A 10,552-nucleotide genomic window follows, 5' to 3' on the forward strand; every position below is an offset into this window, starting at 1 on the left:
AAAGCAGCGCCCAAGCGACCCCTAGCAAGCGGGAGCTCGCCGGAGCCAGCCAGGGAAGACACTGCCCGGCACCAGGGGCTCCCCCAACGCGCCATACGCCAGATCTGCTTTGTCACAAGCCCAAGGCTGGGTCCAAGCGGGGAGGCGCAAACCCCTCTGCCAGCTCAGCCCCTGCAGCCCCACTGCCCGGCCCTGCACACACTGTAGCCAAGGGATCAGCTGGGGGTGTGGGGGATGCGACACCAGGGGTCCGTGGGCCCCCGTGTTCTCTCCAACCCCCAGCCTCAAATTGCAACTTCCTGGCAGGTGAGCGCTGGAAGGGGAAAGCCCCCAAAGCGGGGCAGGCAGCCTAGGAGGCAGGGGGAGCAAACTGGGAGATATCCCCCCATGTGAAAAAAAGCCTCGGCATTGTCTGGAGCCCCCTGATTTCCGCCTTTTTTGAAGGAAAAGCTCCAAAGGAGAAGCGGGTGATCGGGCCAGGCTCGCCTAGACCCAGGCGCGGGCTGGGGGCAGGGCAGCAGCTGACTTGACCCTCGGGGCTCCCCCTGGGGTCTGCCCCTGATCTCAGCTCAGGTCCCCCCCAGGGCCGCACAGGCGGGGGTACCCCGCCCCCCTCCCTGCAATCCCAGCGCTGCCTCCCGCAGAGCGCGGAGCCCCCGGATCCCAATGAAAAGGGCGGGGGGGGGTCGCTTTCTGAAGAGCAAATCCTGCCCGAAAACAAGCGGGTCCCTCTGATGTCCCTTGCCCCCGCGAAGTGCGCCCCGGGCGCGATCCCGGCTCCTGTTAAGCAGGGGGCTGGGTTGGACCTGGCCGCGCCGATGACATCACCGGGCAGGTTGGGTTATAAATGAATGGAGGAGAAGCCCCGCTCCGCACATCCAAGCAGGCAGCCGGGACCGGTGACTCCCTCTGTCCGTCTCCGAGCCCCGCGGGCCCTGCCCCCCAGGATGCGGATCTCACACTTTCTGGCTTGCGGACTTTCACTGGCCCTGCTGTCCGTCCGGCTGGAGGCGAGACCCGCGGCGCAGCCCCAGCAGAAGGTAACGGGGGCTGCTCCGTGCAGGGACGGGACGGGGCCTGCTGCTCCCCACCGCGCTAAGGGGGGCCCCGGAGGGAGAGGCGAGGAGTTAGCGGAACTTTGACCGGGGAGGGGGCTCCTTTGCCCCCTTAGTCCTGCTTGGTGCTTCTGGGTAACGAGGGGGCAGATCCCCCCCATCCCAGCCCGCTGCAGCCTCCCACTCTCCGGAGCTTCCCCCCTTAACCCGTGGGCTGCTGCTGGGTCTCAGGATCTCCCCGCGTGTCCCCCGGGCAGGGCGCCCCAGCCCCAGGGACATCAGCGGGGAGCGGGCTGCGGCGCTACCCAGGGGGAAGGGCTGAACTCCGCTTTCCACCGCCTGGTGCTGAGGGAGCCGCGAGTCCCCCGGTTTTACCCCCGACCTGCGGGGTGTCACTGTCGAGCCTCGGGGGCCGGGCGGGCGGCAGGTGCATAGCGGGGCCCGAGGTGCAGATTGCAGGAGGCAGCAGTAGCCTGCAGGGGGCTGGGACCCGAAGGGACCAGGCGGAGTCGGGCTCCAGGGAAAAGCTGCGGGAGGGGGCACCGGGTCCAGCTGCACCAACCTTCGGGTGGGCGGGGAGATGCCCGAGAAAAACGGGCTCCCGAGGAGGTCGGGAGCCGGCAGGGGCCCCCCACAGAGTCCCCTAGCGCCGCCTTTCCCGGCTCTGGGAACTGGGGGTCCCTGGGGCTGGAATCGGGGCTGGGAGGGGTTGGGCTCGAGGGGGCTGGAATTGGGGCCGTGGGGCTCGAGACCGGGGGGACTGGAATCGGGGTAGGGCTCGGAACGCGATCAGGGGTCGGAACCGGGGCCGTGGGACGAGCTGTGGGGTTGGAACCGGGGCCGGGGGGCTGGAATTGGGGCCCTGGGGCTCGAGACCGGGGTGGAGGTTGGTCTCAGGACCGTGGGGGCTGGAATCGGGATCGGGGGTTGGGCTTGGGACGGGTTCGGGGGTCGGAATCGGGGCCGTGGGGGGTGGAACCGGAGCCGTGGGACTCGGAACTGGCTTGGGGGGTTGGAACCGGGGCCGATGGACTCGGGACGTGGAACCGGAACCGGGGCCGGACTCGGGACGGGCTCGGGGGTCGGAACCGGGGCCGGACTCGGGACGGGCTCGGGGGTCGGAACCGGGGACGGGCTCGGGGGTCGGAACCGGGGCCGGACTCGGGACGGGTTCGGGGGGTGGAACCGGGGCCGGACTCGGGACGGGCTCGGGGGTCGGAACCTGGGCCGGACTCGGGACGGGCTCGGGGGTCGGAACCTGGGCCGGACTCGGGACGGGTTCGGGGGGTGGAACCGGGGCAGGGCTCGGGGGTCGGAACCGGGGACGGGCTCGGGGGTCGGAACTGGGGCCGGACTCGGGACGGGTTCGGGGGGTGGAACCGGGGCCGGACTCAGGACGGGCTCGTGGGGTGGAACCGGGGCCGGGGGACTCGGGACGGGCTCGGGGGTCGGAACCGGGGCCGGACTCGTGGGGTGGAACCGGGGCCGGACTCGGGACGGGCTCGGGGGGTGGAACCGGGGCCGGACTCGGGACGGGCTCGGGGGGTGGAACCGGGGCCGGACTCGGGACGGGTTCGGGGGGTGGAACCGGGGCCGGGGGACTCGGAACCGGGGACGGGCTCGGGGGTCGGAACCGGGGACGGGCTCGGGGGTCGGAACTGGAGCCGGACTCGGGACGGGCTCGTGGGGTGGAACCGGGGCCGGACTCGGGACGGGCTCGGAGGGCGGACCGGGGGCCGGGGGTCTGTGCTGCTTTCACGCCATCGTGCCCTGCGCTCTGCCCTGCAGCCCCCACGGAGCGCGCCGGGACACGAGCTGGCGGACAGCCTGGCCGCGGGCCCCGAGCGAGGGGAGACGGCGGGCGGCGGCGGCCGGGGCTCGGGCTCGCGGCTGCTGCGGGAGCTGCGCGCGGACACCAAGTCCCGGGCCGCCTGGGCCCGGCTGCTGCGCGACTACCCCGGCAAGCGGCGGCACAAGGGCGTCAGCAAGAAGGGCCTGTCCAAGGGCTGCTTCGGCCTCAAGCTGGACCGGATCGGCTCCATGAGCGGCCTGGGCTGCTAGAGCGGCGACACCTGGCGGCGGTGAGTGCACCTGCCCCTGGGCCCTCTGGGTCTAGCGGCCCCCCTGCACCTGGCCTCTGAGTGCCCCGCCTAGGGGCAGAACCGGCCCCCCGACTGTCTCCCTGCCCGGGGCGGCCAAAGCCACCAGAAGGGCCAGAGTGGCTCAGACCAAGGCTCCACCCAGCCCAGTGACCTGGCTCTGACTGAGGGACTGCATGGATCAGGGCTCTGGAGTGAGCCAGTCCCAGCTTCTGGCTCTCAGAGGTGTAGGGACACCCCAGAGCACTGAATCACCTGGGAAGGGCTTCAGGCCTGGACTCTGTCAATACAGGGAGTGGCAAAGAGTCCTGTGGCACCTTATAGACTAACAGACGTATTGGAGCATGAGCTTTCCTGGGTGAATACTCCCTGCATCTGACGCTCATGCTCCAATACATCTGTTAGTCTATAAGGTACCACAGGACTCTTTGCCACTTTTTACAGATCCAAACTAACACGGCTCCCCCTCTGATACTGTCTCTCCCGTGGCAGAAATGCAGCCACCTCTGGGGCAGGGTGGTGGGAACCAGCAGGATGCACAGTGGAGCAGGGTGAAAAGCCCAGGGGGGACACAGCAGATTGCAGTCACCCTTATATTTAATAGGGACAAGCAGCCCAGGGAAACTCCAAATTCCAGTGTGTGATGCCTGGTTTTGATCTGGCAAGGCCACTAGGATCAAGCTACAGCCTCACCTGCTCGGAACTATCAAGGGTGTTTGCCAGACGCCCATCCCCATAGCAGCCATGCTCATCTCTGCAGGCAGCCCCCTCTCTTAAGGGCCAAGCACGGCTGCAGGGCACATTGGAGAATTCAGTTGGGTTCACCCAAACTACTGGTCTTGGCAGAGAAGCCAAAAAGTAAGAGCTGAGAAGACAAACTAGAAAATATCTGGGGGAGTGAAAAACACTTTTTCAATTTGTACAGAACACCCCCACCCCAAAATGTGCCAGGTATCAAAGTCCCAGACTGAAAATCAGGCTGCTCAAAGGGCAGCTTAGCTGAAGTCCTGCATCATTGACACCTCAGTATGAGTCACTGTTCAGCTGTACAAGGTCACTTCTTTGCCTGTTCTAGTGCATTTCTTAGCGCCCATTATGGTGGGCTCTAGACGCTTGGAAATGCGTGCGTGTTAGGGAGACCAGGTTCGCCTACAGTCGCATGACAGTCGTGCTTGGGGCCGGGGCTGCAGCGTGCAGCTGTATTTTAAAGAAGAGAATTTCCCCGTCTGCCCAATTTCTTGTTCTTCTTTTAGGTGTGTTGCCTATCTCCAGCAAAACACCCCTGGGCATCCCCTTACCATCACTGCCACTGGGTGGTTGGGGGTGCTATGGGACTGGAGGCTTCCGTAAGGATTGCAGAATCATACCATGGTTAGGACAAGCCTTTCCAATGCCAGCCCTCTGTGGAGGTGACCAAAGGGTGCTCCCTCTGCTGGTGGAGCTGTTTACCTGCCCTGGGGTGAGCCCAGACAGCGGAACATGGATTTTAGACAAGAGTCTGTCTCTTTCTGTGTCCAAGAGGGAGGCAGTCTGAAAGCATGACGTGACATTTGTGCTATCCCAGGCTTCTGATTCTGTGCTCCCTCTGGTATAACTCCACTGGCTTCAGTGCAATAACTCCTGCACAGGGGAGAGCAGACATCCATGTACTTGGCCACATAGCTAAGGTGTGCTTGTCGATCCTTTATTTTGGGGTGCGTGGGGCTGTAATATATAGTGATAAATTCCACAGATTTGAAAGGACACCGGGTCCCAAATCTACGGGGCTGGCCACTTTTCCATGCAACCTGCCCCAGATTTGGCTTGCACCTGTTTACTCCTAAATTGGAGGCGATGGGTAATTATAATTAGCACTGCTACTGTTCTAAAGATTTGGCACAAACGTGGAAGATTATATATACACACACATACATGCCTGCTTATCTACTGTATGTACAGTACATAGCAACAATGTCTATTGCTTGGAATCGCTGCACCTGCCCTGATTTAACACCCAAATTACTGCAGGGATGGTCCAGCCATGGCAGTGTCTATCAGCGTTACTGCCATGGTTGGGTCCCCTGCTGTGGGATACGTTAGTGTAGCTTTGTCAGGGGGTGACCGTGCATTGTATAGACATAGATTCCCAAGCAGGGGGTGGTGGTGGCAGGACTGGTACTAACTGGGCAGTTAGTTAGTCTCTGAGCTGTACAGATTAAGTCCTATGGTTGGTGACTGCGTATATGCCATGCCCTCTTCTAGTAAGAGCAGAAAACCGGATGGTATTGATGCTTTACAATCCTAGAAAACTACACTTCCCCTGCTCCCCGCCCCCCCAGCAACCTCACTGTATCAGCTCTTAACCACATCTGTGGAATTGTATCAAAACCCTGCCATTGATAAATGCCTCCTAGACAGTTAAATAGAGATTTCCCCAGACTTCTTTCCTGTTTAAACTTGACCCCTGAGGAGTCCACGGAAGCTAACAGAGTCCACTTCTAACTATAGCTGTGCAGTCACAGGTGTCTTGCATGAATGCCATGTGCTCCATGAACTCCGTGTAAGTTCCAAAGTTCGTCTCTTTCACAGGCAGATGCGGATCCAATAAAGGACGTTACTCACCTGCCGTGTGCGCCAAATGAAGGCCTGGGGGGCTCGGAAGCTGGCGAGATATTTTCGGTAGCTTAGGCGAGTGAAGGATGCATAGCAAATGCCCTGCCATGGCTGAAGGGTCTGCTCTAAGCCACATTCCCATTCATTTATTTTGAAACATTAGTTTTACATTCATGAGCCTTCTCCAGTTCATTTACACAGCTCCCGAGAGATCCTTTTGCCAGCCCATCCTTTGTATCTGGTCAGGTATCAGACTGTGAAAAGTCTCCAGGCAGCCTTGTATGTAAACATTTCCCAGGTCCAAGGTGAACCAGAACTTTCACTTTCAAGAGATGACCACATTCATCAGCAATGACAGGGCAGCCCTTGGGATACTAGCGGTTTCCTGACTGCTGGCTGACTGCATGGGCATATGCTATGATCTCTATGCAATGTTCAAGGGCTCTGACTCTAGCTCTGATTCTTTAAGCAGGCAACATGCAGATACACTAAACATGTGGGGTCACTCTTGTTTGCAATCCAAGCCACGAGTTCTTTCTTTCTGCAGAGCCACACGTGTGTTGGGCACTTGACACACAAGCACAATATGCTAAGTTCCTGCAATAATCTAGTTGGGCACAGATCCTCCTCTGGTCTAAATTGGCATAGTTCTATTGAAATCAGTGAAGCGGAGCCTATTTGTATCTGTTAAGGATCTGCCCCATGGGCTCTGGACGTTTGCAAAAACAAGGCAAATGGAAGAATAAAGAGATTCAGCCCTAACATGAGATCAGAGACACTGTTAATTTCAAATAGGCATTTTGCAGTCTGTGAATTTGAGAGGCCAGGTGTGTGTGCCTAAACATCAGACCCAAATGACTTTTATGCTTGCTAGTGGGTCTGCACATAAGAAATAGCAACAGGGTCTCGGCTCTTGTTGTCCCACCACCTGCTGTTGCTCAGAGAGTGATCTAAAAGGACTGTCCAAAGTCCTGAGCTGGGCTGCTCTCTGCCTGCAAAGAAACTCCCTCGCCTGGAGCTCAGAAACGTACATTTGTACTAAATTCTCCCCAGAAAGGATCTTCTTCTATAGCTGCACATCAAGGGGCCTGCTCTGCTACCCCAGTGGCACAGCCTGAGAATTCAGGGCATGAGCCTGACGACAAGACACCACAGGATGCCATTTGATCTCTGCCACGGGCCAGATCTCGGCCGCCAGCTCTGAGTGGTGGTCGGAGCCCTGCACTGAGGCCCTCCCGTGCATGCTGATCTGGCGGCAAGATGCAGCCCCTTAGCGTTTGTAAAGCTCGTTGCAGGTGGAACTCAACACCAGGCACACAGCAATGGGGCTGTATAGATAACTGATAGCGCCAATCTGCAGGGCCTTATATGGCTTTTAATTAGGCAAAACTCCAACTGGAGTCAGGACAGCTGCAGGCAGCAACTCAGGATTCAGCCTTTAAGTGCTACCAGCAGGGAAACTGGCAGGCAGTGCTAGGACAGGCAGCTGGCATGCTTGGGGCCTGATCCCGCCAGCAGGGCGGCCTCTACTTCCGTTGACTTCCCAATGCCAACATCCCTTGGGACTGTTACAGGGGGGCACTCTGTGCTGATGGGAAGCTGTCCACAAAGGAAATACTAATGGGTATTTTCCTGTTCTTGTTTGTTTCAGGGCTTTGAATACATTCCCCACCCCCATGGCCATGCCTGGCCACTCCCCAGCCAACACCTAGAGGAGCAGAGAACACCGGAAATGGGACAGACGATGTGGTTGTGTTTTTCTTTTCGGTACGAGGAGTCATGGCACCAGCTGTTTTGGTTTTCTTATTTTTTAAGATTAAAAAGTTCTCTCTATCTTATATATTGTATATTCTATACAAACACTCACCAGGACAAAGGACAGTGCTTTTCCAAAAGACTGATGAAGCCAGCTGTATAACATTGCTGTTTGAAAACCCATGTCATGCATAAATGTATTTATGTTGTAAAGCTATTTATATATTGTTTATAAAGAGATATTTATAAAAATTTTATTTATGGAACTAAATGAAATGAGTCGAGCAGTGTAACTTTTTTTGTCCTAAATAGTTGAAAAATGTAAAAAAAAAAAAAAAAAAAAAAAAAAAAAATCATTCCATGTGGCATTTTGTAACCTGTCTTCATTTATTGGATTGAGTCACATTTTTTAAAGTACCAGATCAAGTCCTTTGAACAGCAGGGAAGCAATATATTCTTTATAAGAGTAGAGAGAGAGAGAGAAAGCGATTTGCATTTTAGCCTTTGCCCTCTCATGCAGGGTGCTCAGTGAGGAAATAATTATAAATCCGATCCTGAAATCGTGTAATCAGGGCCCAATCATGTTGTGAACTCTCAGCAGGAGCATTGCCAGGCCTGCCCGAAGCTGCATTAACTTCTGAATTTGGGCAGGGTCCACCAATGAGTTTATCACAGAACTGGGGCCTCAGGCAACTTACCCAGTGGGCCAGATCCTGATCAATGTAAATCTAGAGTAAGTCCATCACTTTCAATCAGTTTACTCTGGATTTACAGTGGGTAGCAGAACAGACTATGGCCTATTGATTTAAATAGGGATTTTGCCTTCCTATGATCTGTAGGACTAAGCCCGTAGTTCATTAAATAATTTGATATATTCCATAGGTAGATAATCATTGAGTACAGGACAGGACCCAACACCCACTGAAACCGATGGAAAACCTGAAATGGGCTTTGGATCAGGCCCATTAGCATTCGTGGGAAAGAGACCCTGGGTGATCACTGATATTCTAAGATCGAGTTGATTATTAAGTGGCTTGTTGATATTCCCATTCTCTGCTAAGCTACAAGCCCCTTCCTCGAGCAGATTTGTTTCACTGTGCTTACCACGACAAGCAGACAGTCTAATACACGGAGGGCAGCCTGCTAAGGATTCATGACCCCGCTGTTGCTACAGCTTCTTGCTCTGTAAAGTGCATGAAATACTAGATCATTAGAATGACTTGGAGCTTTAAAGAAAACACAAAGAGAGGACACCCCCCCGCTCCCCAGCATAGGTCCTGCAGGGAAGCTCCTTGGCCTCAATTTTCAAAGCTTTAGAGAGGAGCAGCAGGCTCACAGCCACATGTTTCTGTTAGCCCAGCGATGAATGATAGCACTGCTCTGACCCAGGCAGCAATGGACCGTGGGCAAAAAGGAAGTCAGCAAGCTCAGAGCTTCGGCGACCTACAGGCAGAGCGATCCCTCTCCTCAGCCATAGTTTGGCCGGGGGTCACAGAGACCCACAGCCAGGGTGATTCCTTTCCTTGCCAACGGTCAGAGAACTATGGAGACCTACACCCAGACCCCGTCACAGTAGAAAACAGCTGGTTTGTTGATCTGCTAAGCTTGGAGGATTTTGCCTGTATGTGTGACAACTCAGTCAGCAGGATGCCATGATCCATGGGACACTTCTGATTTGTAAGAGCAAACAGCAACCACGTACCCATCAAAAAGATAGCATCTGTCTGAAGGCAGAGGTTGGCTGGAAGGGGAAGGTCTGTGTCTGAAAGCCTTCTAATACATTGCTAATTGGGAACCACCACAACTGCATAGCAACCTCGCCGTAGAGTTTTCTACGTAATCACAAATTTGCTGCTATGTTAACTGCATCTCTGCCTTTGTAGACTACAGCAAGGCACTGCAGTTCTCAGTGTACAATCTGCAGCCCCTGCTGCCTTCCAGGAAAGAGGGGACCTGCACCAATGCCCTCCTAAGAGACTCCCTGTTAGAGGATATATTAAACCAAACTCCTCACACCAAGACAGGAAATCCCAGAGAAAGCAAGGAAGGAACCTGGTAACAGATTGAAGCCCCAGACTACCAGGGAAAGACAGGGTGATAGACCAGTGATGGATGGTGGTACTCATCCCATCCCAGGAACAGGCTTACTGTGTATGAAGTTAAAATAGAGACTGTCCAATAGCATGGCCCTGGCTGGGAATGGGATACGGTTCCCTTGCACTGTTAGGTTATTGCTTCAAATCCAGGAACTAAAAAGGCACCACCTGATAGCTGTTGGGTGGCCTTCCATGTAATGAGCTGGTGAACTTTAGCCAGTGTCCCAGTGGACAGGAGGTTCGCAGCACAAAATCCATTACCCCAGCTGGAACTCACGGGCCCTACTGTTTGCAGCCTCAGCAGAGAGGCCCAGGTCTGAGTGCACCTTGGAGACTGGAGTCCCCTCTCCCCCAAAGACGTGGCTCCTTAAGAATGGGGCATGAAGTGTGCCCTCCTTGGGGTGTGGCACACCCGCTGCTGCCCAGGCCACATGTGTTCCGTGAGGAGACAAAGGCTGCCAGGGCCTTAGGCCAGCTCCTGCCCCTAACTCACTAGAACTAATCAGACCCGAGATTGGGGAGCCAGGCCTCCTAAACTGAACAGCACTGAGGGGATACTGACACAGATGTCCCACTGTTAGCTGGGCAGAGGGGAAGGATGGCCCACTGGTTAGGGCAGGAGCCAAAGACTTGGGACATCCTGGCTCTGCCAGACTTCCTGTGGAACCTTGGGCAAGTCACTGAGGCCTAGAGTGACCAGATGTCCCGATTTTATCGGGACAGTCCTGATATTCAGGGCTTTTTCTTATATTAGCACCTATTACCCCCGACCCCATCACAATTTTTCACACTTTCTATCTGGTCACCCTACTGAGGCCCTGACCTTCAAATGGGCTTAGGTGCCAAATACCTTTGAGGAGATGGGCCTCAGCTTCCCCATCTGTACAATGGGGATAACGGCCCTGCCCTGCCTCCCAAGGGTGCTGAGAGGATAAATACACCAATGTCTGTGAGG

General features: G+C 56.0%; 1 protein-coding gene across 1 annotated transcript; it reads left to right on the forward strand.

The window, feature by feature from the left end:
* The first annotated feature begins 890 nt into the window (after window positions 1-890).
* Window positions 891-8,068, forward strand: NPPC (natriuretic peptide C). The gene is made up of 3 exons (XM_050963853.1): window positions 891-1,040; window positions 2,844-3,136; window positions 7,398-8,068. Exons 1-2 carry the CDS (start codon window positions 948-950, stop codon window positions 3,114-3,116), a joined length of 366 nt encoding a protein of 121 aa, XP_050819810.1. The 5' UTR covers window positions 891-947; the 3' UTR covers window positions 3,117-3,136; window positions 7,398-8,068.
* Window positions 8,069-10,552: the final 2,484 nt, after the last annotated feature.

The sequence above is a fragment of the Gopherus flavomarginatus genome, chromosome 8 (assembly GCF_025201925.1).
Source record: "Gopherus flavomarginatus isolate rGopFla2 chromosome 8, rGopFla2.mat.asm, whole genome shotgun sequence".
In the NCBI taxonomy this organism is placed as follows: domain Eukaryota; kingdom Metazoa; phylum Chordata; order Testudines; family Testudinidae; genus Gopherus; species Gopherus flavomarginatus.